This window comes from Pipra filicauda, unplaced genomic scaffold, assembly GCF_003945595.2.
Source record: "Pipra filicauda isolate LSUMZ 115617 unplaced genomic scaffold, ASM394559v2 scaffold282_size1924045_pilon, whole genome shotgun sequence".
Taxonomy (NCBI): domain Eukaryota; kingdom Metazoa; phylum Chordata; class Aves; order Passeriformes; family Pipridae; genus Pipra; species Pipra filicauda.
Window position 1 is genome coordinate 17,560 of NW_024104401.1, and position 21,249 is coordinate 38,808.

The 21,249-nt window shown below is 43.7% G+C and overlaps 1 protein-coding gene across 3 annotated transcripts in view; it reads left to right on the top strand.

Annotated features, from left to right (window-relative positions):
• USP40 (ubiquitin specific peptidase 40) overlaps positions 1-20,995 on the top strand; it is a 32,064-nt gene extending 11,069 nt beyond the window's left edge. For 2 of the 3 annotated variants that reach the window (XM_039382772.1, XM_027734935.2), the window contains exons 8-32: positions 1,072-1,200; positions 1,429-1,530; positions 1,962-2,069; positions 2,887-3,208; positions 3,641-3,722; positions 4,534-4,705; positions 5,395-5,479; positions 6,226-6,296; positions 7,109-7,428; positions 7,992-8,118; positions 8,465-8,522; positions 9,378-9,431; positions 10,370-10,458; positions 10,844-10,930; positions 11,419-11,455; positions 11,895-11,959; positions 12,083-12,157; positions 13,602-13,728; positions 14,839-14,933; positions 16,035-16,153; positions 16,958-17,023; positions 17,237-17,447; positions 17,590-17,685; positions 18,376-18,470; positions 19,017-20,995. In XM_039382772.1, the coding sequence (XP_039238706.1) occupies positions 1,072-1,200; positions 1,429-1,530; positions 1,962-2,069; positions 2,887-3,208; positions 3,641-3,722; positions 4,534-4,705; positions 5,395-5,479; positions 6,226-6,296; positions 7,109-7,428; positions 7,992-8,118; positions 8,465-8,522; positions 9,378-9,431; positions 10,370-10,458; positions 10,844-10,930; positions 11,419-11,455; positions 11,895-11,959; positions 12,083-12,157; positions 13,602-13,728; positions 14,839-14,933; positions 16,035-16,153; positions 16,958-17,023; positions 17,237-17,447; positions 17,590-17,685; positions 18,376-18,470; positions 19,017-19,125 (2,901 nt within the window). In that variant the 3' untranslated portion in view covers positions 19,126-20,995. Of the gene's footprint in view, positions 1-1,071; positions 1,201-1,428; positions 1,531-1,961; positions 2,070-2,886; positions 3,209-3,640; positions 3,723-4,533; positions 4,706-5,394; positions 5,480-6,225; positions 6,297-7,108; positions 7,429-7,991; positions 8,119-8,464; positions 8,523-9,377; positions 9,432-10,369; positions 10,459-10,843; positions 10,931-11,418; positions 11,456-11,894; positions 11,960-12,082; positions 12,158-13,601; positions 13,729-14,838; positions 14,934-15,989; positions 16,154-16,957; positions 17,024-17,236; positions 17,448-17,589; positions 17,686-18,375; positions 18,471-19,016 lie in introns of those variants that run through there. The other variant, XM_027734937.2, reaches the window with a different exon arrangement.
• The last annotated feature ends 254 nt before the right edge of the window (positions 20,996-21,249 follow it).

A 21,249-nucleotide genomic window follows, 5' to 3' on the forward strand; every position in this document is an offset into this window, starting at 1 on the left:
AATTAAATAAATAATAGTAATAAAATTTTTAAATAATAAGTATAATAAATAAACAATAGTAGATGAATAGCGATAAATAAAAATTTAAATAAAGAATACTAAATAAATAATATTAAATAATAACAAATAAAGAAATAACAAATAAATAATTCCTGACAATTTTGGATCCTTAAAGAGCCTACTTAAATAAATAAATAATAATAATAATAATAAATTAAATAAATAATACTAATAAAAATTTAAATAAAGAATACTAAATAAATAATATTAAATAATAACAAATAAAGAAATAACAAATAAATAATTCCTGACAATTTTGGATCCTTAAAGAGCCTACTTAAATAAATAAATAATACTAATAAAATAAAAAATTAAATAAATAATACTAATAAAAATTTTAAATAATAAATATAATAAATAAACAATAGTAAATGAATAGCGATAAATAAAAATTTAAATAAATAATACTAAATAAATAATATTAAGTAATAACAAATAAATAATGTACAGTTATGAAACACACATTGTCCTTGTTGAACTATTGCAATGCAAGCTTGGAAATTTCTCAGTGGTTGTATTTGAGGAAGGTTTTGTTGGTGTTTTTTTTTTTTTGGCAACTTTAGTGCTTTTAAGTGGAGCTTGTTTTTTCTCTTGTCTTAAAAATAAGCCTGGTTGTTCACAGACAGGTTGAGCTGCTCTATTTGCATCAATATTTTGTTATTTTCCATTTGGAATTTTCACTTTTGGTCAGAATCCTGGTGAAAAGGTTGCTTAGTGACACAGAGAAGTTGTGGCCTCCCCAACCGTGGAAGTGTCCAAGGCCAGGTTGGACAGGGCTTGGAGCAAGCTGGGCTAGTGGAAGGGCTTTCAAATCCCTCCCAACCCAACCCATTCCATGAATTTATGCTCCATGGTTTATATCAACCCTCCCCTGTGTTGCCAGCACCAAAAAACCACATTTCAAGCTGCAAAAAACACGCCCTGAGAAATCTGTGCTGGTGTGAAACTGTCCTTGGGTGCAAGACTTACTGATGTGTGTCCTTGTGACTGTTATTATTTCTCTTTTTAAAGCCTGAAATGGATGATTCAGAGTACATGTATGAGCTCTTCTCTGTTATTATACACAAAGGTGGCTGCTATGGAGGACACTATCATGTTTATATCAGAGATGTGGATGAATTAGGAAACTGGCAGCTACAGGTAAGTCCTAAAGGTGGTTTTTTCCCCTTCCTTGCTTTATAGGCCTTATTTTCCAGGAAAAGTGTGAATGATCAGCCAAACTAATTAATATGTTATGAGGTTCGGAGTGTCTCATGTCCTTAAGAAGGATAGTTAATCAGAATTTCCTTCTAATTTTACTACAGAATAATCAAACCCAGTTGTGTGTGGTACAACAGCATCTGTGAGTCTCGTCTCTTTGTTGCACAGGAAGAAGAGGAAAAGCTGATTGAGGATAAGGCTGGAAGAGATGCTGAAAATTCCAAAGAAACTGAGAATCCACTGGCAGTCTTAAAAGGGATTTTAGCAGAGGTATGGTATGTAAGGGGCTTATTGCTTGGATTTTTGAGCCTGGAAGGGGTTTGTGTGTGTAAGAGTGGGCAGGCTTGAGTGTCCAGAGCTCCTCTGAACTCACTGGGAAGCAATTAAAACTTGAAAATGTGAGGCTGGACAAAAAAAAAAATTGAGGCTTGGAAAGAAATTGAGGCTTGGAAAAAAAATTGAGGCTTGAAAAAAAAGGAATTGAGGCTGGAAAGGAAATTTGACAGTAATAGTTTCTCTTCATATAGAAAAAGGTCCTTTTTGAATATTTCTTAAGCTGCCCCCTACAGCTGTTGTAAAAGGTGATGTTACATTGGCTTATTAAAAACCAGGAATGATGGGAGCACTTCTAAACTGGCTTCTTTGTGCTGATCCCTTGACTTTTGGAGCCTTTGTTATCCCAGTTTTTCGTCTCTCTCCAGGAAGACTCGAAGCAAATTCCTGTGGATCAATTGGGGCAGAAATTATTGGAGAAAAAAGGGGTGTCCTGGAATAAGAAATACAGGAAACAATATGGAGCATTAAGAAAGGTATTCACATGGGTGGTAATTTGGGTTTTACTGTTGAGATAACTTTATAGTAATAATTTATATTCCTGTTGAAGAGTCAGTTGGATGATGCTTGAAAATATGGAGCCTTGGACTTAGCAAGGAGAAGTTTGTAAGGGGAATTTTGGTTGGTTCCAGCATGTCCATGAAATGAATACTCCAGGAAAATCTTGTTTTCCTGTTGGTTGCTGTGTTTTATAAAGCTTTAAGGAAAATACTTCAGCATTTGTGTTGTAGCTATGTGGGAATTCCATGCTTTTTTTGAACGGAGCTACCTGCTCTAATTTCACTGTAACTATGGAAATGTGGGTGTGAAATCTGGATATGAGCCTTTTGCAGAGGGATAGAAACAACTTGTGAGCAAAACAGTGTTAAATAAACATTCCCAACTTGATGTGCTCTCGAAAATATTGCCAAAGACAAGTGCTGGGTCTCTCCCAGAGCACCTTGATCAGTATGCTTGAAATAACTGGAAATTGTTTTAAGCTTTTGGAAATAGCAAATGAATCTTTGATTAAAACTGAGATTCAGGTTCAGTTGGGGGTTGTTTAATTTCTGTATGTGGTTTTGTAGATTTGTGGAGGGGTTTGAGGGTGCTTGGCGTCACATAAAAGGTGAGGTGGTAAGAAAATCACGTGTTTTCTGTCTCCACTGAGGAAATAGCTGAGGAAGGCCCATGGAATGGAGGTGGAAGGGATGGGGTTTGTGGGGGTTTGTGGCTCAGCTCGAGGATGGCTCGGGGGGAGCAGCTGCTGCATTTCAAACTCGGCGTCTTCATCCTACCCTTGTTTCCTCTCAGTATTTGCAGCATCACCCTCAGGTGTTCCAGCTGAGCCCTGATGCCAACAAGGTTGGCCTGAAGGAAGCCCACGAGCTCCTGGTGGAGCTGGATTCTCCAGGCCAAGCTCTGCAGAGCCCTCCTCAGAGCAATGGTGTCCCCTGGAACTCAGAGAAGAACCCCCTGAGGCCGAGGGCCACCTCTGCTGGTGGCCACTGGTTTGATCTCAACGATTCCAAAGTCCAGCCCATCAAGGAGAAGGATATTGAGAAACAATTCCAGGGTAAAGAGAGTGCCTACATGCTGTTTTACCGAAAATCCCAGTTGAAAAGACCTCCTGAAGGTACACAAAGCTCATCTTGATGTCCTGGGGGCTTCCTGCTGTGCCAGTTTTTCAGGCTGTTGGGCTTTTCTGTCCTTTTCCAAGAACTGGAGATCCAGTTTTCCTTGTAGTGATCCCTTGGAAAAAAAGGGTTAAATGAAATTAGTGGCCAGTTAATTGGCTATAGCTGATACTAATTGTTTTTTAAATATGCTTCAAAAATAATAGCAGAACATCCAAAACAAATGCAAGTTGTCCCTCATGGCATTTATATTAATTTCCCTTCAGGATTGATTGGGAGAATTAAATTATTTGTTTGTTCTTCGTATCGTCTTGCAGTTGAATTTTCTCTATTCTGAACATAGTTGCTTTTTCAATGTAATGTTTCATCTTGATTTTCTTGTTTGCCAAGCCACATTTGAAGCCAAACCAGCCTTTTATTCTTTGTGGCAGCACGAGGAAATCCGAGGTACCAAATTCCTGAGCACCTCCTGGATGAAATGAATGCTGCTAACACTGAGCTGCAAAAAAAGAGGTATATTGATGGCACTGTCCCAGGTTCAACCAGCTCTTCCCTGCAGGTCTCCAGAGGGATTTAAAGGGAAGAAACCCCTGAGCAGAGCCAGCTGTTGAAATGATTCAGTGTCATGGAGGTTAATTGAAGAATCTGTATACCCAGATTCTGCCTTCTGGTGATTCCCTGCCTCCCTTTTAGGGGCATAAATAGGCATCTGATGGAATTTCAGTGCTTACAGTTCAAAATTGCCCCATTTTTTGGTGCAAATTGGTGCACTTTTGGAAGGAGAATGGAATGCATCATCTTACCTGGGTTTAGAGAGGGAGTTCTCCTGTGAGAGAAGGGGGAGTGACTTGTGTTGCTGTGAAAGAGCAGCTACAGTGGTATTCTTTGCCAGAAACAAGGGAAGAACTAGTGGTGTTCAGGTTGCTTGGAACTTTTCCTTGTGGGTGAGTGAGGATACCCCTGAATCACAGCTGAATTATCAAAACAGAGGCACAAGAGTGACAGGTTTTATGGGATTTTCACACAAGGCTGTGGCTGCCCCATCCCTGGAAGTGTTCAAGGCCAAGTTGGAGCAACCTGGTCTAGTGGAAGGTGTCCCTGCCCTTGAGGGACACCAGGGATGAGCTTGAAGGTCCCCTGCAACCCAAACCTGTCACCTTGGAAACATCTCTTCCCATAGCCTTGATGGGACAGGGAATTTAGCCATGGAGGGATTCCCATAGCCTTGATGGGGCAGGGAATTTAGCCATGGAGGGATCACTTCCAGCTGCATCTCTTTGTGGGTGTTCAAGTCACCCTTTTGTTGTTGTTCCTCTTCCCCAAGAGCTGAATGTGACTCAGCCAACAATGGCATTGATTTACATCTCCATCTGAGCTCCTGCTACAAATTCCACAACGGGGCTTTGCATCCCTCCCTCTCCTGGAAAGAGAGCGTGGTGGATTTGACTATTGACAGGAGGAAAACCCTGGGAGACCTTCGCCAGGCAGTTTTCCAGGTATTTGCTCCCTTCAGTGAACTCAAACTTCATCTTTACCTGAGCCACAACAACATTTGCAAATGTGCTTATGCTGCAGTTTTTATTTAAATGAGTTTTCAACTGTAAAAGGCTAAAAACTCACGTGGGTTTAGAAATAAAGGAATAGTGACTTGGGGTCTGTTCTTGAAACCATGAAACTGCTGAAAATTTAACTAAATTTAACTAAAAACTCATTAAGTTTTCAGCAGTTTCATGGCTTCAAGAGCTAAAGAGCTTCAAGACTTTAAAGCTCTCATAAGGTAATTATTTATTATGGATTGACACTTAAAATTTTGTGTTGGGACAGATTTGTCTTTATCTATTCAAGGTGTCCAGAGGTGAGCTTGGGAGCCAGGCCTGTAACAGCTTCCAGCAGCTTGGAATGTGATTTACTGCCTGCTGTTATTTTATATAATGTTATATAAATTTACATAACATATAATATATAACATCTAGTATTTATAACGTTATATCAATTTAAATAATTTATATCAGATAATTTTATATAATACAAACTATGCAAATACAATATTTATTTTAGAACTTCTATAATATTTCTATAATGTTTATTATGTTTTATATAATAGCATATAAACATGACATTTTAATAACGCTGTCTAAATTTATATAATATTTATGGAATTCTTCTGGTGATTTTTCCCAATGAGATGTTGGACTCCTGGGAAGGAGACATGGTTCTGAGTCTGGCCAAGCCTTTACCAGCAGGATTACATCTCTACCAGATGCTTGATGGTAAGGCCACTACAACCAATGCTTCCATGTTCTTTATATATTTAATTTACTGCAGACATCAAAGATTTCACATATAAACCATCTTGGAGATGTGTATCACTGAACATTCTTCCAACTCAAACTTCCTATTCCATTATTTCAGTTATTTATTTCACTCTTATTAGTGAAATGAATGATTTTGGGACTTTTCTGGGTAATCTTTGCTGTGAAGTGCAGTGAGACTTCAGGTCTTAAAACAAGTTAAACATATTTCCTGATAAAAATATGTCAGTGTGTATTTTGCCCTTGATTTGCTTTTGGATGTTTGCTCTCATAGGATTTTCTTGGTAGATGGAGGAGAGGATGGAAGTAAAGGAGAAAATGTGGGGAAGTATAGGAAAACATAAGCTAAACTTAAGCTGAAGTAGGAATTTTGTAAAGGGGAATACTTACATAAAGAGTACATTAATTTCTTAAGAGCACTGGTTTTTAAAATCATCCTTTTTGTCTCCTTGCTAGGCAATTCTGTTAGTCTTGAAAAACTTTTTCAGCCCCTTTTAAATTTGAGAGAAAATCAGTGTTTTACCAGCACATAACCCGACTCTAGGACATTGATATAAAATACAGAGACACTCTAGTGCTCTAAATATTCCTCCCACAGTTCTTCAAGTGTCAAGGACTTCAAAAAAACCCCTGGGTCTGACTTGCTGACCCTGCTTGTGTGTTTTGGGGGGGGGCAAGAAGCTCACGATTTGCTTGTTTTTTAGGAGATGAGCTGAGCCTGGATGGCGTTGGGGTGGCTGATGGAACAGACATCTTTGTGTGGAATGGGAAAGAGGTAAAAGGGCCAAATATCCTCCTGCCTTGTCAGTTCTGAAGGGATAAGACTGTGGATGCTCTCCCTGAAATTTTCCAGTCTCGCATCTTCCCTTTAATAGAATATTAAAGGCTTCTGCTTAACTTTGAATTGCTCATGAAACACAGCATTTTATTCTGTCCGGGTAGCAGATTAAAGAATTATTTTTAAAAGACATCTGTTGTAAAAGTATTCGTTTCCTTCCAGGTTTATCAAAGAAAAACCCCAAACCAAAGCTAAAACCCCAAACGTCCAGAACCAGAATTACTTTTGTCTTGGTTGTGCTTTTGGGGTAGTTTTACTTCAGCTTTCTGTGTGATTCAGTTTTCTCCAGCAAGGAACTGTATTTATTGCTTAGGTTCAACATCAGGTTTTAAAATCTAACTCTTTTGATCTGCCTCAGTCACTTTTGGGTAGTTCTTTGATATCCTGAGAGGCCAAATTCCTTTATTCTTACTCTGATGGAGACAGGTGTCCCCTGGTTTCCCAGCTACTGTTACCACGGAATAATTTGGCTTGGAAGGACCTTAAAGCTCATCCCATGGGCAGGGGCACCTTCCACTATCCCAGGTTGCTCCAACCTGGCCTTGAACACTTCCAGGGACGGGGCTTCTCTGGATAACAGCCCTTGGGGGTTGTCCTTTCTCCTCCCAGCCCCTTTGAGTTACTCCGGTCGTTCAGCAGGGAGCTGCTTTGTATCTAATGAGGAGGGGAGCGTCCACCTTTCTGCCTGGATGATTTCCTTGCTGCCCAGTCTGCCCTGTAATCCCTGACTGTGGAATTGCTGCCCTCAGGTGGGAGGCACCAGGGTGCTGGCGGGGGCCGAGCACGAGCCCGTGGTGCTGAACGTGCTGCGCCTGGCCGGGCACAACGAGGGAGGCAAGGGCCAGCACTTCACCGAGGCCCAGCACACCTTCTCCTGCAGCACCAGCCTGGGGGACCTGCACAGAGCCCTGGCTCCCTCGGGGGGAATCGTCCTCAGGAACAGCTCTGGAGAAGAGAAAGAAGCCAAGAACTGGGAGGTTTTCCACGAGGAGGATATGGAGGAAACGATCCGAAGCGTTGGTCTGAGGGACGGGTGCTCAGTGCTCATCTTGGACAGCCACGACCAGAGGTGACCACTTTGATTAAACACAAATGATACATTCTTGTAACTAATTATCACTTTACCTTGCTTTGTATTTAAAAGGTCAGTCTTAGGTTCTGGAGAACAGACACTTGTCAGCTGTTAGACGTTCTTTGCTCTCCAAGTGCAGACACACGTCCCTTTGACTTCCACTTGGAAAGGGGGAAAAAACCTGGTGGCAACAAGACGTGCTCAGTGTGCTGGCAAATATTGGGCATAACCTGAATTTCTGAGGGTTGAGTCTGAGGGACTTGGGGGGATGAGAGGGCAGAGCAATATCAGAAGACAATCAGCCCAAGCTGTGCCAGGGTAAAGCCACCGTAAGGTTTTATCCTTTAAGGGGAATCTCCCAGTTGAATGTGAAGTTGTCAGATTCAAATTTCTGCTCTCCTTACACTTTTGTGCTGCCTGACCCTCACCCTGTGATGTTCCATCACTGTTAATGACCTCAGAATCATCAGTTTGTTTGGGAGCTTTGCTGGGGAGTGACCTACCCTGACAACAGGCAGCTTTCCTGTCTCTGACTGTCTCTGCACTGTTGATTTTCACAGCTTTGTGAACATTTCCAGTGGCAATCTGACAGCCTTTACCTGTGACATCAGCTGGCTCCAAGTGAAGAACTTCTGTGGGGCAGAAGATGAAGAGAACCAAGTTAAAATTACTGCCACTATTGAAACAGTAAGGACTCTGCTTGGCCAGGGCTCTTTTCCTCAGGCTTGCCCACTGCCCTTTGCCCAGTTAATCAGGTTTAGCCTCAGGGATGAAGTTTTTCTCTGCTGAAGATACTCTGGAGCTCGGAAGTTCCCATTATTGGGGTATTTGGCAGGTAAATTAAACCAGGGCAGTGTTCTAGTGTGAAGCAATTTTGATTTTTGGCCCATCCTGTGTATTTGAGGTGATAGCAGGAAACCAAAGCTGAAAGAGGAGGGAGGGATTATTTGTTGCTCTTTGTGGAGTGGCATTTATCCAGGCAGGGGTGTTCCTGGCATTCCCTGCTGGAAGTGTTAAAATTCCTTTCTTTTAGGTGATGTCAGATATCAAAATGAAAGCAATAAGGGAGCTTCACCTGGAGGAGGAACTTGGTGAGTGTTCACCTGCTTCACCTTTGTCTGATAATACTCAATTTACTGAATTTACCAGGATTTTCCTGGTTTTTCCATCAGTCTATTCAAAACAGCAAATCCATTGCTGTTAGGAGGTTTTTTGTTTGGTTTTTTTGTTTGGTTTGGTTTGGTTTTTTGTTTGGTGTTTTTTTGCTTGGTGTTTTGTCTGTTTTTGTTTGTTTTTTTGCCTGGTGTTTTGTTTTTGCCTGGTGTTTTGTTTTTGCCTGGTGTTTTGTTTTTGCCTGGTGTTTTGTTTTTGCCTGGTGTTTTGTTTTTGCCTGGTGTTTTGTTTTTGCCTGGTGTTTTGTTTTTGCTTGCTTGGTGTTTTTTGGAAAGAAAGAGGCTGCAAAGGAGCTAAAAGTCTTTTAATTTTAAATTGAATTATTAGTTTTCCAAGCTCTAAGAAAATAAATCAGTATAAGTCTTGATTAAAATGCATTTCATGAGGCTCTTATTTTACTTATTTGAGTAGGAATATTTGTGTTGTGTTACTAAAGTATTGTACTCACTATTGAAGAAGTTTTTTTTTTAACTTTATTCCTTTCTGGAAGAGTCTCCAGTTTTCTTTCAAGTTTTCGTTGTCTTTCCCTTTGGAAGCACCTGGCCAGTTTTGTAAAATTTTGCTGATTGTACTTTAAAAGAGAAAAGTGATCCTTCAGCAAAAGAATAAAAGACTGTTCAGGGACTTTCTGGGAATTTCTCCAGTTGGGCTTTTGATATCATAGGTGGGGACACCTGTTGTAATTAATCTAATGGTAATTAATCTTAATTCTGAGCCACATTTCTTGCTTGAATTATTTAATACATCTCTCTTTCCTTCCCTTTTTCTTACAGCAAATGAGAGCTGTCTTAGACCTGTTAGTGGGAATGGGAAACTTTTGTCTCCAGGTAAATTGATGTATTCCATCCTTGTTCTGTAAGGAATCACTGAGGAGATTTGAAGCTCCCCTTTGTCCTTCCCTGGAAGAAGAACTTCCCTGATTTCCAGACTTAACTGAAGCAATTGGGTGGGGGTTTTTTCCCCCCAGTTTTTAGGTTCGTTAGCAGCAGCCACACAAAGGTAGAGGTCAAACTTATTTGGTTATTGCCATCCCTAAATCCAGCTGTCAGTGTTTAGCTGTGCTCCTGTGGGGCAGAGTTGGGCACAAAGGGACCCCCAGCTTTGGTTTGGGTGGTGTTGGAGCAGTGGAGAGAAGCTTCCTGGGAAACATTTTCCATGTCTTTGCTATTTTATTCATACACTGCATTAATAAAACCCAAGGAGAGGTTAATTGCCTTCCATTCAGTGCTTGTCAGACAAAACCTGGAATGTTGTTCCTGTTCTGGGGGCTCAGCAGGAGAAAGGAGCCCTTGCAAACTAAAACCTGTCCGGTGCAGAGCACCCAGAGGGTCTGGGATCTGGGCTGGATGGCAAAGGAGGGAAGCTGGGCTCTTCCAGCTTCTTGAAGATGGGGAGGAGTCTTGATTGCCATCTTTAACTCCTTAACGTGGAATCTTAGAGAAGGCAGAGGCAGATTCTTCCTGGAGGAGCACATGGAAAGGATCAGAGGCAGTTTCAGTGAGGGAAATTCCAGCTGGGCTGGTGGTGGGGAAAAAAGGGATTCACGGTGGGAGTGGTCCCAACGATAGACAGGGAGCCCTGGGAGATCTCCATCTCTTTGCTCTCATTGTAGGAGACTTGGAGATCTGCGGGCAGAGCTGGGGAAGTGAAGTTCTCCAAAGGTCATGGAATGGTTTTATCTTGCTCTAAAGAGCAGCTGGATAGAATTGATGTTTCCAGGAAGCAGCAGCTGATGATGTTCTCCATGTTTTTGTCCTCCCTGAAGTGCCTGAGGATTACACTGTCAAGGAAGCAGAACTGAAGATGGGAAGCTTGCTTGGGTTGTGCCATGGGAAAGCTCCAACTTCCACTCAGGTAGAGCTGTGAGGGAAAGTGTCTCGTGCATCTCCTCTGTAAAGGGCACAAAGGATGCCAAGGGGGCTGTTGCTCTTGGAATCTCCAAGTTGTAAACATCATGGAATCCCAGAATGGTTTGGGTTGGAAGGGACCTTAAAGCTCATCCCATTCCATTCCCTGCCGTGGGCTGGGACACCTTTCACTAGCCCAGGTTGCTCCAAGCCCTGTCCAAGAGGAGGAGTTGTGGAGTTAATGAATAACTCTAATGTCTTTACTGCTCTGTTTGTGCTGCTTGGCTCGGTTGCTTTAGCCCAGAGGTGTTTCAGTGCAGTTTGATGCCATTCCTGCAGCAGGGAGTGGTTATTTCTCACTATTCCCATATTTATTCTGATCCCATTTTTAGCTCTTCCTGTACTTTATGGTTGGGAGCGACCCAAACTCGAGCCCTGAGATGGAGATAGTTGTGGAGGAGACTGCCTCTGTCGGAGAGGTAAGGCAGCTTTGGGAATTCCTGGCTCTGCTGCTCCTGCAAAACATTCCCTACACCCTTTGCCTCACACGGGATCGGAGGGAGAGGAGTTGGGAAGAGGAAACTCTCGGTGCTTCCAATGATGGCAAACAGTGGCTGGAAAGTGTTGAGTTTGCAGGTTTAGGTATTTAAAAAGTTCCTCTGCAAACTCGGGGACAGAATTTATTCAAATAAGGATTTCTTCAAAATTTATTCAAAAAAGGAACAAACTGACAGCAAAGGTTTATTTTTTTAACACTGAGCTGAGGGGAATTTCTTGCCTGAAAACCATCTCATCTCCCTGGAGGGCTTAATATACAGCTCAAGAAAAAAATACATGTTGTCTATCTAATTATATTATTAAAAGAAATGCCCAGGAATCAGTCAGTCTTTGTTAGAAAATGTGCTGAAAACTTTTATTTCTCAACCTGGGCATTGAGACAAATCTCACCCTGTGTTTCTTTTTTCAGTGTCTCAATTTAATGCTGCAGAAATGTGGATTATCAGGTTTGTTGTGTTGTTATTTATTTTTAAAAGGAATTTTTCATATTTCTTAGACAGCTCTTGCCACCCTAAACCTTGTCTATTTGTTGCAATCATCTGTGAGGAGAGGAAAGAATTCTAAACTTGCTGTCTTTATAATGTAATTTTTATTTTAAAGAGCTTGTCATAGATTCAAATGGTAAATTGACATTGGAATTCCTTCCCTTTTCTCTTAAACCAGGGAGAATTAGGTGGGTGAGGAAGAGACATTTATGCAAAGTGTTTCTTGGGTCTGGGGAAGGGCATGAAGGCGATACTTGATTTAGTCAGAGTTGTGTTTAAAAACCAAACAGAAAACCCAAGAAAAAAAGAACCTTTTGTGCTTATTAAGTTGTGTAATGTTTTCCCAAACCAGCATCATTGGCTAATTAGTTTTGCATGTGTATTTTTTGGTTTTTGGTAGGTGATAACTGGCATTTGAGAAGGCTTGACTGGTGCTATGAAGCAGGGGAAGCACTAAGTCAGGAAGTAAGAGGATCCTCTTTTTGCCTTGAGTTTCTTTCCTCCCTGTTCTGTAGAGACTTTTCCTGGGCAGAGCTGCATTGGACAACCTGGAGATTCACAAATAGCCTGGTTTTTCTCTTCCCACAGAATGCCACCCTGAAGGAACTCAATGTGTGCAGAGGAGACACTTTGGTCATAATGGAAGGAAAACTTCCAGAAAAGGTAAAACAAGAGGGATTGTGTTTTTAGTCAGTGGACAGAGACTTGGAATCCCAGAATCCCAGAGTGGTTTGGGTTGGAGGAGACCTTAAAGATCTTCTCATTCCACCCCCTGCCATGGGCAGGGACACCTTCCACTATCACAGGGTGCTCCAAGCCCTGTCCAGCCTGGCCTTGGACACTTCCAGGGATCCAGGGGCAGCCACAGCTTCTCTGGGCAACCTGTGCCAGGGCCTCCCCACCCTCACAGCCAGGAATTCCTTCCCAAGATCCCATCTAACCCTGCCCTCTGGTATTTGGGGCAGAATTCAACAACTAAGTGGAATCATGGAGTCCCAGCATGGTTTGGGATGGAAGAGACCTTAAAGTTCATCCAGTGCCACCCCCTGCCATGGGCAGGGACACCTTCCACTAGCCCAGGTTGCTCCAAACCCCATCCAGCCTGGCCTTGGACACTTCCAGGGATGGGGCAGCCACAGCTTCTCTGGAGAACCTGCTCCAGTGTCCCACCCTCAGCCTGCCCTGCTCTTCACCCCCTGGATTACAGAAAACTCAGGGTTTTGCCCTTCATAGACAAATCTCATCCAAGTGACTGTCACACACCTGGCACCTATTCCTTGGACTGTGGAAGGAAAGGAGGGTAATAAACACAACTGGTGATCCAAGAGGCATGGAAAACCATGGATCTGTGCCCCAGCTGTATCCCATGAAGTGTTGGGAAGCTGGAAATTGCAGGGTAGAAGACAAGTGGGCAGAGAACGGGGCTCTTAGCAAGTAAAGCTTCCTCAGGGAAAACCAGAGGTTTGTAATACATTTGTTCTTGGGGAAAAAATGTAGGATAAGAGGTTATTGCCACAGTGCTGTGGGTGTTGAGAGCAGCACCTGGAAGCAAGGAAGCTCACCTGCTCAGGAAAGGAGACAGGGATCAACTCCATGTCCCTTCCTGGCCATGCAGAGCAGGTGGGAAAACCTATCAGGAAAACCAGGAGTTTCTGAAGAGGCTGAGCAGTGTTGTAGTGGGTAAGCTTTGATGAATCCCTGGATTCGATGTTGGGAAGAAATTCCTCCCTGTGAGGGTGGGGAGGCCCTGGCCCAGGCTGCCCAGGGAAGTTGTGGCTGCCCCATCCCTGGAAGTGTCCAAGGCCAGGTTGGAGCAACCCGGGCTAGTGGAAGGTGTCCCTTGCAAAAATGTAGCATCATTAGGGCTGGAAAAGACCTTTAAGGTCATCAAGTTCAACCTTTAACCAGTACCATCATATTCACCACTAAACTGTGTCCCCAGGTGCCACATCCATGCTTTTGAACACTTCCAGGGGTGGTGTCTCCACCACTCCCTGTTTCAGAACTCCCATTTGAACGAGTCTTCCTCCTTCCTGTGACAAAGGGGAATTTTTTTTTCCTTTGCACTGAAACAGAAACTTCCCGGTGCTTTCTGTTCACTTTCCAGGGTTTCCTGAAAATTCCCATCTGGTGGCTCAGGCCTTCAAGCCGTAAGAAACATGGAGAGAATGCTCAGGACCAAGTGAATGGGCTGACCTGCCAGATGGAAGCTTTACAGGTGTCTGCTGGGACAGGTGAGCTTGGCCAAGCTTGGGAAGGAATCACCTGGGGTTGCTCTGAGGGCTTGGAGTCAACCCCAAAACTTTAACACAAAGCCTTAAATCCTCCTGCAATCCACGAGGCACTGTACCAGTTGCAGCAAGTGTGTGGTGAAAGGAGACAAAGGGAGTTTGTGACAAATCCATAAATGCTGGATAATCCTGTTGTGATGTTCCTCAGGTGGATTTTCTCAAGATCTCAGTACATTTTGAAGCAAGGGCTCTTTATTCTGTCCCTGAAGGCAATGGCAGCATTTTAAAGCACAGAGGTGATTTGGCTTCAAATGCCAGACTCCCAATAGCACATTTAATTCCCTTCAGGCTGTTTGGCTTTTTGGGAAGCTGGAAAAGGAGTGATGAGTAAAGCTCCCATGGTATAAAGGACCTCACATGCAGGATTTTAAGTGTGTGTGTTCTTTTAAAGGTCGCATCAAAAACCAGCTGGGGTAGGAAAACCAAGGGAGGGTGGAGAAGGGAGAGGGAAATGAAGTGGGAATCACTAAACTGGAAAATGGGAAACAAACAGATTTTCCTTTCTACAGGAAAAGAATATTTCTTTGCTGCTGAGTTGTTTTGGAGGGCAGGACCCCTCCTCTTGGGGGTTTCTTTGCGTTTTTCTCCTCTCTCTCAAACCTTTTCTGGGTTTTACTTTCTCCCCTGATGATTCCAGCAGCTGAGGGCAGATTTGCCTTTCCTTGCAGTAGGATTTACATTTCAGAGTCATAACCAACAATTAATCCTATTTATCAATGGGAATAACTGCTCCTATTTTAAAAACTGGCATTCTAGGATCTGTTGGAACCCTCCTTATTTGGAAACTGTTGGAATGGTTTTTATCTACTGTGTATAAGTAGATCCTGCTGTGCTTATTCTAGTGGAAGGGAGTGGCAGGGAGTTGGATGTTTAAGATCTCTTCCAAGCCAAACCATTCTGGAATTCTGTGATATTCTGATTCTCTACAAAACGATGGGAGGGCAGGTCCTGTCTGGAAGTGGAATCTCCCCGTGAGGGGTCTGTGATCTCTCAGGATTATGAACAAAATCATGATGACTCCTCTGTTTGTTTCTTTCTCCCCCCTTCCCAAAGCTTCCCCAGAAGCCACCCACCCAGCCATGGAGCTTTGTTATGCTGGCAGGATAGAAATAGCAGGAGAAGCTTCTCTGGAGGAGCTGAAGCTGCAGGTGAGATGTTCTCCCTGGGGGGACTCGAGCCCTGGTCACACCTCCTGTGCACTGCCTTTTCCCCGCTCTCCAGTGTGTTGGGGCATTTCTTCTGTGCCATGCTCAGGGCTGAGTACCAAGGGGCAGTTGGAGCAATGTGGCTCAGACACTTCCTGAGTGTCCCTGCAGTTCCCCTCCTCCCCCTCGTGATTCCTGGCCTGGGGAAGCCTCGTTGCACTTCACCTGGAACTCTGGCTTTGCAGCCTTTGGCTTTGCATCACTGGGTCCAGTTTCTCCATGAGAAGCACACGCATCCAGGCACTTCCTAAAAAAACCATTTTCCATTCCCACCTTGTTCCTCTATTAGTTTTCTGCTTCTTTTGATTTTTTTGGTGTTGAAGCTGGTGGACAAAGAATTGCTCTGGATGCACAGAAGGTCACGTTTGTCATTCAGGAAGGTCTGGCTTAGTTTCTTTGGCCAGAAACTAAGGTGCCTTTGCTTTTTTTTTTAACCAGAAACGTAAGATTTTAACACACCAAAACCCAAAAACCAAACAAAACACCCCAAAAGGAAAAGAAAACCCAAAACCCAACCAAAAAACCACCACAAAAATACATGAGCTACTCCTACCAGAAGGCTCTTTGTTGTCCTGAACTGCATGGGGAAGGATATCATTAGATTCTGGTCCATCCCAACACTTATTTTTTGGAAATGCCTTTGGTTTCAGGCTCTGCCAAGCTCCTGCTATGGAAAACTGCCTGTTTGCAGCTTGGGAACAGAATTGTCTGAGCATGGGAAGGGGGGAGTCCTTGGTGAGGGCGTAGAGGAGCTCGTAGAGACTGGGAAACGATTCCAACAGCCTCATTCCCTCCCAGATGTTCAAACTTTGCTTAAAAAAAGAAATTTGGTACTTTTGGAATATAAGTTGAGTTGAGAAATGTTGGGAGGGAGTGAAGCCCAACTCCCTTTGAAAAGGGAATATTTTGATCGTAACCACAAGCAACAGCTGGTGTGCAGTAAATGCAGTTTTGAGTGTTGCCTTGGGAGTTAATCTGGTGGTTTTCTCTTTTTCCAAGGAGAATGGCTGCTAAAATTACTGACAAGATGTTCCTTTCTCTAAGGCCCTGACCTTGCCATGCTACCAGGAGCAGGTTGTGCCCCTGCCCTCGTTCCTCAGGGCATGGACAGTGGACAGCAAACGCCCTGGAAAGCTCCTGAGGAACAACAAACAGAGACTCAAGTAGGTTTTTTGGGGAATGTGCAACTGGCTTTGCAACTGTGGGAGGGATTGGTGGGGAAATAAACCAGGTGCCTGTCAGCAGAAAGCCCATTTCTGATTGCTTCGGTTTTGCTGAGCATCTTTTTAAATTGGGATAAACTGGGATCACTACCACGGTTATTCCAGTGGAAGGTGTCCCTGCCCATGGCAGAAGGTTGGAAGGAGATGGTCTCTGAGGTCCCTCCCAACCCAAACCATTCTGGGATTCTGCTGAGCTTCAATTTAGGTACTTTAATGTAGGTAATTTTTGACCTTTTCTGCCTTTTTCCTTTGTGTTCCAGTAGCCTCTTGCTGTGGTGTTCCAGGTGAGCACAGATCCATTAAAAGAGTAATTTAGAAGAGATGACAGGAATGAGAGAATCTCAGAGTGGTTTGGTTTGGAAGGAACCTTAAAGCTCATCCCATCCCACCCCCTGCCATGGGCAGGGACACCTTCCACTAGCCCAGGTTGCTCCAAACCCTGTCCAACCTGGCCTTGGACACTTCCAGGGATGGGGCAGCCACAGCTGCTCTGGGAATTCCATCCCAGCCCCTCCCCACCCTCCCAGGGGAGAATTCCTTCCTGGTATCCCATCTAACCCTGCCCTGTGGCAGTGGGAAGCCATTCCCCCTTGTCCTGTCCCTCCATCCCTTGTCCCCAGTTCCCCTCCAGCTCTTGGAGCCCCTTTAGGCCCTGGAAGGGGCTCTCAGGTCTCCCTGGAGCCTTCCCTTCTCCAGCCCCAGCTCTCCCAGCCTGGCTCCAGAGGATCTCTCTTTTGTTTGCAGTGACTACAAGTTGGGTGCCAGCATGGGAATCTGCATAGAACCTCTGCAAAAAGAAGAGAATTTGGGGTAAGAGCTCAAGACACTTCATTTCTTTCAGTTCTGCATTTGAGAGGAGCCTTTACTGAGTAGCTTTTAACTCCAGTGCTGGCAGGATTAGAAATAGGGGGATTCAGGAAGACTTAGAGCTTGTTTTTTGTGAGGGAAGGCAGGAGGGAGTGAAAACTGGGAATTCTGAAGGCATGACTCACAAGAATGTCTGTTCTCTCCTCCTGCTGCCAGCCCCCATGAGCTGCTGCTGCGAGTCCAGATGGGAATTCCAGGAGAAAGGGACTACTCTGACTGCAGGGATTTGGTGTGGGACGTCTCCAAGGAATGCACCACCTGGGCACTGAGGCAGAGAGTGGCCTCTCACTACTGTCTCCCTGTGGAGAAAATCGAAATAGCCAAATACTTCCCAGAGAGATTCGAGTGGCTGCCAATATCCAGCTGGGTAAGAGCTGGAATGACACAATCCAGCAGCTGTTGGAGAGGAATGTGTTGGTTTGTGCTGCAGTTCCTTTGTAATTGTATTTCAGGAGAATTCAAAAAATTTTGTGCTTTGATTTTTTTTATTTTTTTTTTTTTTTACTCAGACACAGCAAATTTCCAAGAGGAAAAGGAGGAAAAAGCAGGAGAGTTTGCAGTCAGCACCTTATCACCTGAGGGATGGAGACATCATTGGGGTGAAGGTAAATCACCTGGGGTTTAATCTTCCTGGTTTTCCTGCAGCATCTCTGGAAGTATTGGGATGTGGGTTTGGACATGTGGATGGGAGATATGTTGCTGCTGCTCCTTTTTCTCCTGGTTCTTTTTTTTTGCCCTCATTTAATTGACTGTTTGGTTGTTTGTTTGTTTTTTTTTCTAATTCTGAGTAAAATCCAAGGACAGTGCCCTTTAAAAATCCCATTACGGATATAAACCCATTACATATTCCAAAAAATGGATAGATCTACTTAATGATGTAAAAAAAGACTTGCCCAGCAGTGTATTGAGCTCTGAATTAGCAGTCAGGCTTGTTTAGGAGAAGGAAAGAATATACTGGCTGGGTTTTAAAGCAGTAGGAGAAAAAATCTGATGTCCCATCCTGCTGCCTTGGACTAGTGGAAGAAATCCATCCCTGGAAGTGTAAAAGGTTGGATGGGGCTTGGAGCAACCTGGTCTAGTGGAAGGTGTCCCTGCCCATGGCAGGGGGTGGGACTGGATGAGCTTTTAAGGTTCCTTCCAACCCAAACCCTTCTGGGATTGTACTTCACTTGAAGTTAATTGGTGTAAAAGCAGTCAGCAGAAATGCTCTCAGAAATGAATTGTGTCAACTGAGCAACAGGTGGGAAATAGTTTGAGCTTCTGACTTCCACGGATCAAATCCTTTTCCACAACAGAACCTTCTCCTTGATGACACCAAGGACTTCAGCACCGTGAGAGATGACATTGGGAAAGAGAAGCAAAGGCAGCTGGCCCTGGAAAAAAAGAAAAGGTACTGAGTATTTGCATTTATTTTTCATTAGAAAAACTGTTCTTTGCTGCTTTTCAGAGCAGCTGTGGCTGCCCCACCCCTGGAAGTGTCCAGGGCCAGGCTGGACAGGGCTTGGAGCAACCTGGGATGGTGGAAGGTGTCCCTGCCCATGGCAGGGAGTTGGACTGGATGGGCTTTCAGGTCCCTTCCAACCCCAGCTAGTCTGGGATTCTATGAATTAATTTGATACCTGGATGGTTTTTTGGACCAGTGGTAGCTGGGTGCTCTCAGAGCACACAATTCCAGTGGTCCTGCAGGAAGCACCTGGATAATTCCAGCTCCTGGCTCTAAGTTCCTGCAGGGAGCCTCATTTTTTTCTGTTGCAACACTGTGGGGATGAGGAAAAGGGAATTCCTGACTGGTTGGCTTTGCACAGCTGGTTGGGCTGAGCTTGTGGTTCATTCTTACAACTCACTGGAACCTGGGGATCAGTCCAGGCTCGTCTGCTGTGGGTACTAAAGCTCAAGACTAATATTAATCACCCTCCTGACTGTTTTATTCCCACAGTCGCCAAGCCAGGAGTGTCCAGGAGCCCTTTTCCCTGGAGGAGAAGCTGCCCACAAAGCCCCGGAAACCAGAAGTGGCTCTTTCCATCAATGTGGGGGTTTTCAGATAGCACAGGAGGGGCTTTGCTCACCACAACACACTGTATCCATCTACCTACATGGAGCAGCCAGAGGGGCTTTCCCAAAGTGCCCTCAAGAATCCCGGAGCCAAACTGGGGGTAGGATTCAGGATAACTCAGACTTTTCTCTACTCTCTCTTGGGGAAGTGCTTTAGTGTCCCTTTCTCCACGTGGTACCTACTCTCAGGCTGGGTAAATGCACTTTATCTAGGAGGAAATGGAGTAATATATTCAATAATATTGCTGACTCTTTTGTATTCTCCCTAAATGGATTTTTTTGGGGGGCAGGTCTGACACGTTGCACCATCACTACTGAGTTTTAATCCTGTCAGAATCATCTCTCTGTAGAATTTCTTTTTTTCCCCCATCCCTCATCACTGAAGTTACTGCCAGTACCAGAATTTGCTTTTCTCTCTTTATATGTAAACCTAAGTCTGTAGGAGCTGGAGCCAGACTTGAGGAATGAAGGAAACATGGAAATCTCTGAACCAAGTGTACAAAATGGGCTGAAAAAAGGGCAAATTCAGGATCTGTCAAGATGTAAAACCCAGAGGGCTTCTGTGACCTGGAACAAGAGTGTGGTACTGTCACATTTTGAAGTTTCTAGGGCTTTTTTTTATTGCCACTAAATTGAATTTTGCAGTTTCTAGGACTTTTTTGTTGTCCATAAGTTTCATTAACAAACAAAACGGTTGGAAAGAATTGACAGATCCAATGTTTGGTGTTAAGTGGGTTTTACTGTACTCAGGAAAAGGGCTTGTATTTATTTTCTGTGCTCTTTTTTCAGAGGAATTTCCCTCATTTCTCATCTTTCCAGTTGTTCTAACACTCTGTTACATTTGCCGTGTTTCTCTCTGTGTCTGACATCAGGTTCTGAAGTATTAAGATCAAAAGTAAGCCTGATTATCCCTAATTAATAATAATGAGAGGACAAAATACAAGTTGCTTTTGGGAACTCTAGCAAATATTTGACAGTGGAGGAGATTTTGTAGCAGGAGCTGCCAGTTCAGCAGACTCCTAAAATTTTGCCTAAGGTGGGATTTTTTCCTGCACCTTTTTGAGGTTAAGAATATTCTGGTATTTCAGACAGCTGAAAGATAAAAACTGACACTCAGATATCAGCAAAAAAGAAGTGAAAAGTGTCACAAAGCACATGATTAGTATTTATTTATTTCTGTGCATATCTTTAAAATTCAGCTTCTGTGCTTTTTGGGGGCCGATCACTCCAGAAGCGGCTCTTTAATGTCCTTGAATTCACTTGAATCCTGAAATCCTGGTTTCATGGGTAGGTTTCCTGCCTGAGGTGAGGGCAGCTGATGCTTTCCTATCTTATTTTGTCGCCTTCTTCCAAATCAAGTGTTCTTGGGAGCCCATGTTTCCAGGAGGGATCCAGGTGCTGATTGGAAAGCTTTGTGTTTCCAGGTGGTTCCACTGCACTGCACTTCTCTGCTGTCCCTTTAGTGCCTCCAGCTCTTGCTGGAGAGCTGGACTGAGCTCAACCTTCCCCCTTTGAGAACTCTGCTTTCTCCCAGAGAACACCGAGGTTGGAGAAACTGAAGTGGGAATTCCAAGAGGGGATTTTGTGCCTTTGTTCAAGTGTGATGTAGCAGCACCTGCACTGAACCAGTCTTGGATTATTTTTCATATTGGCTCAAAAATGCATTTTTTTTTTTTCCTTAAAACTCATTCCACAAGGAGAGAATTTGTGGAAAATGGGGGGGTAGGGAGAGGGAACCCCTTTGGAAAATGGAGTCTTTGTGATTCCGTGGGTTATGATGGTTATATTGCAAAGCCTGGAAAAGCTTTCATCTTTGTTTTTCAAGTGTTCTTCACAAAATAAAATGTCGTTTCTAGACGCTTAGTTGCTTTGTCTCTGGATGTCTCACTGGGAATGGCACAAATTGGTGTTTAACACTGGAGGGGCCACAGCCTTAATTAGCTTTAATTTTCCAATCTGTTCCTAAACCAACATTCCCATCTCTGAGGTATTCCCGATCCAGGTGGGATTGTGCTGTGCAAAGACCCGGGTTCAGCTGGAGAATTGGGATTTGGATGCAAGTTTAAAGTTATTTTAGTGTGTTTTTCCCCCATTTTCAGAAGCACAGTCTGGTGTTT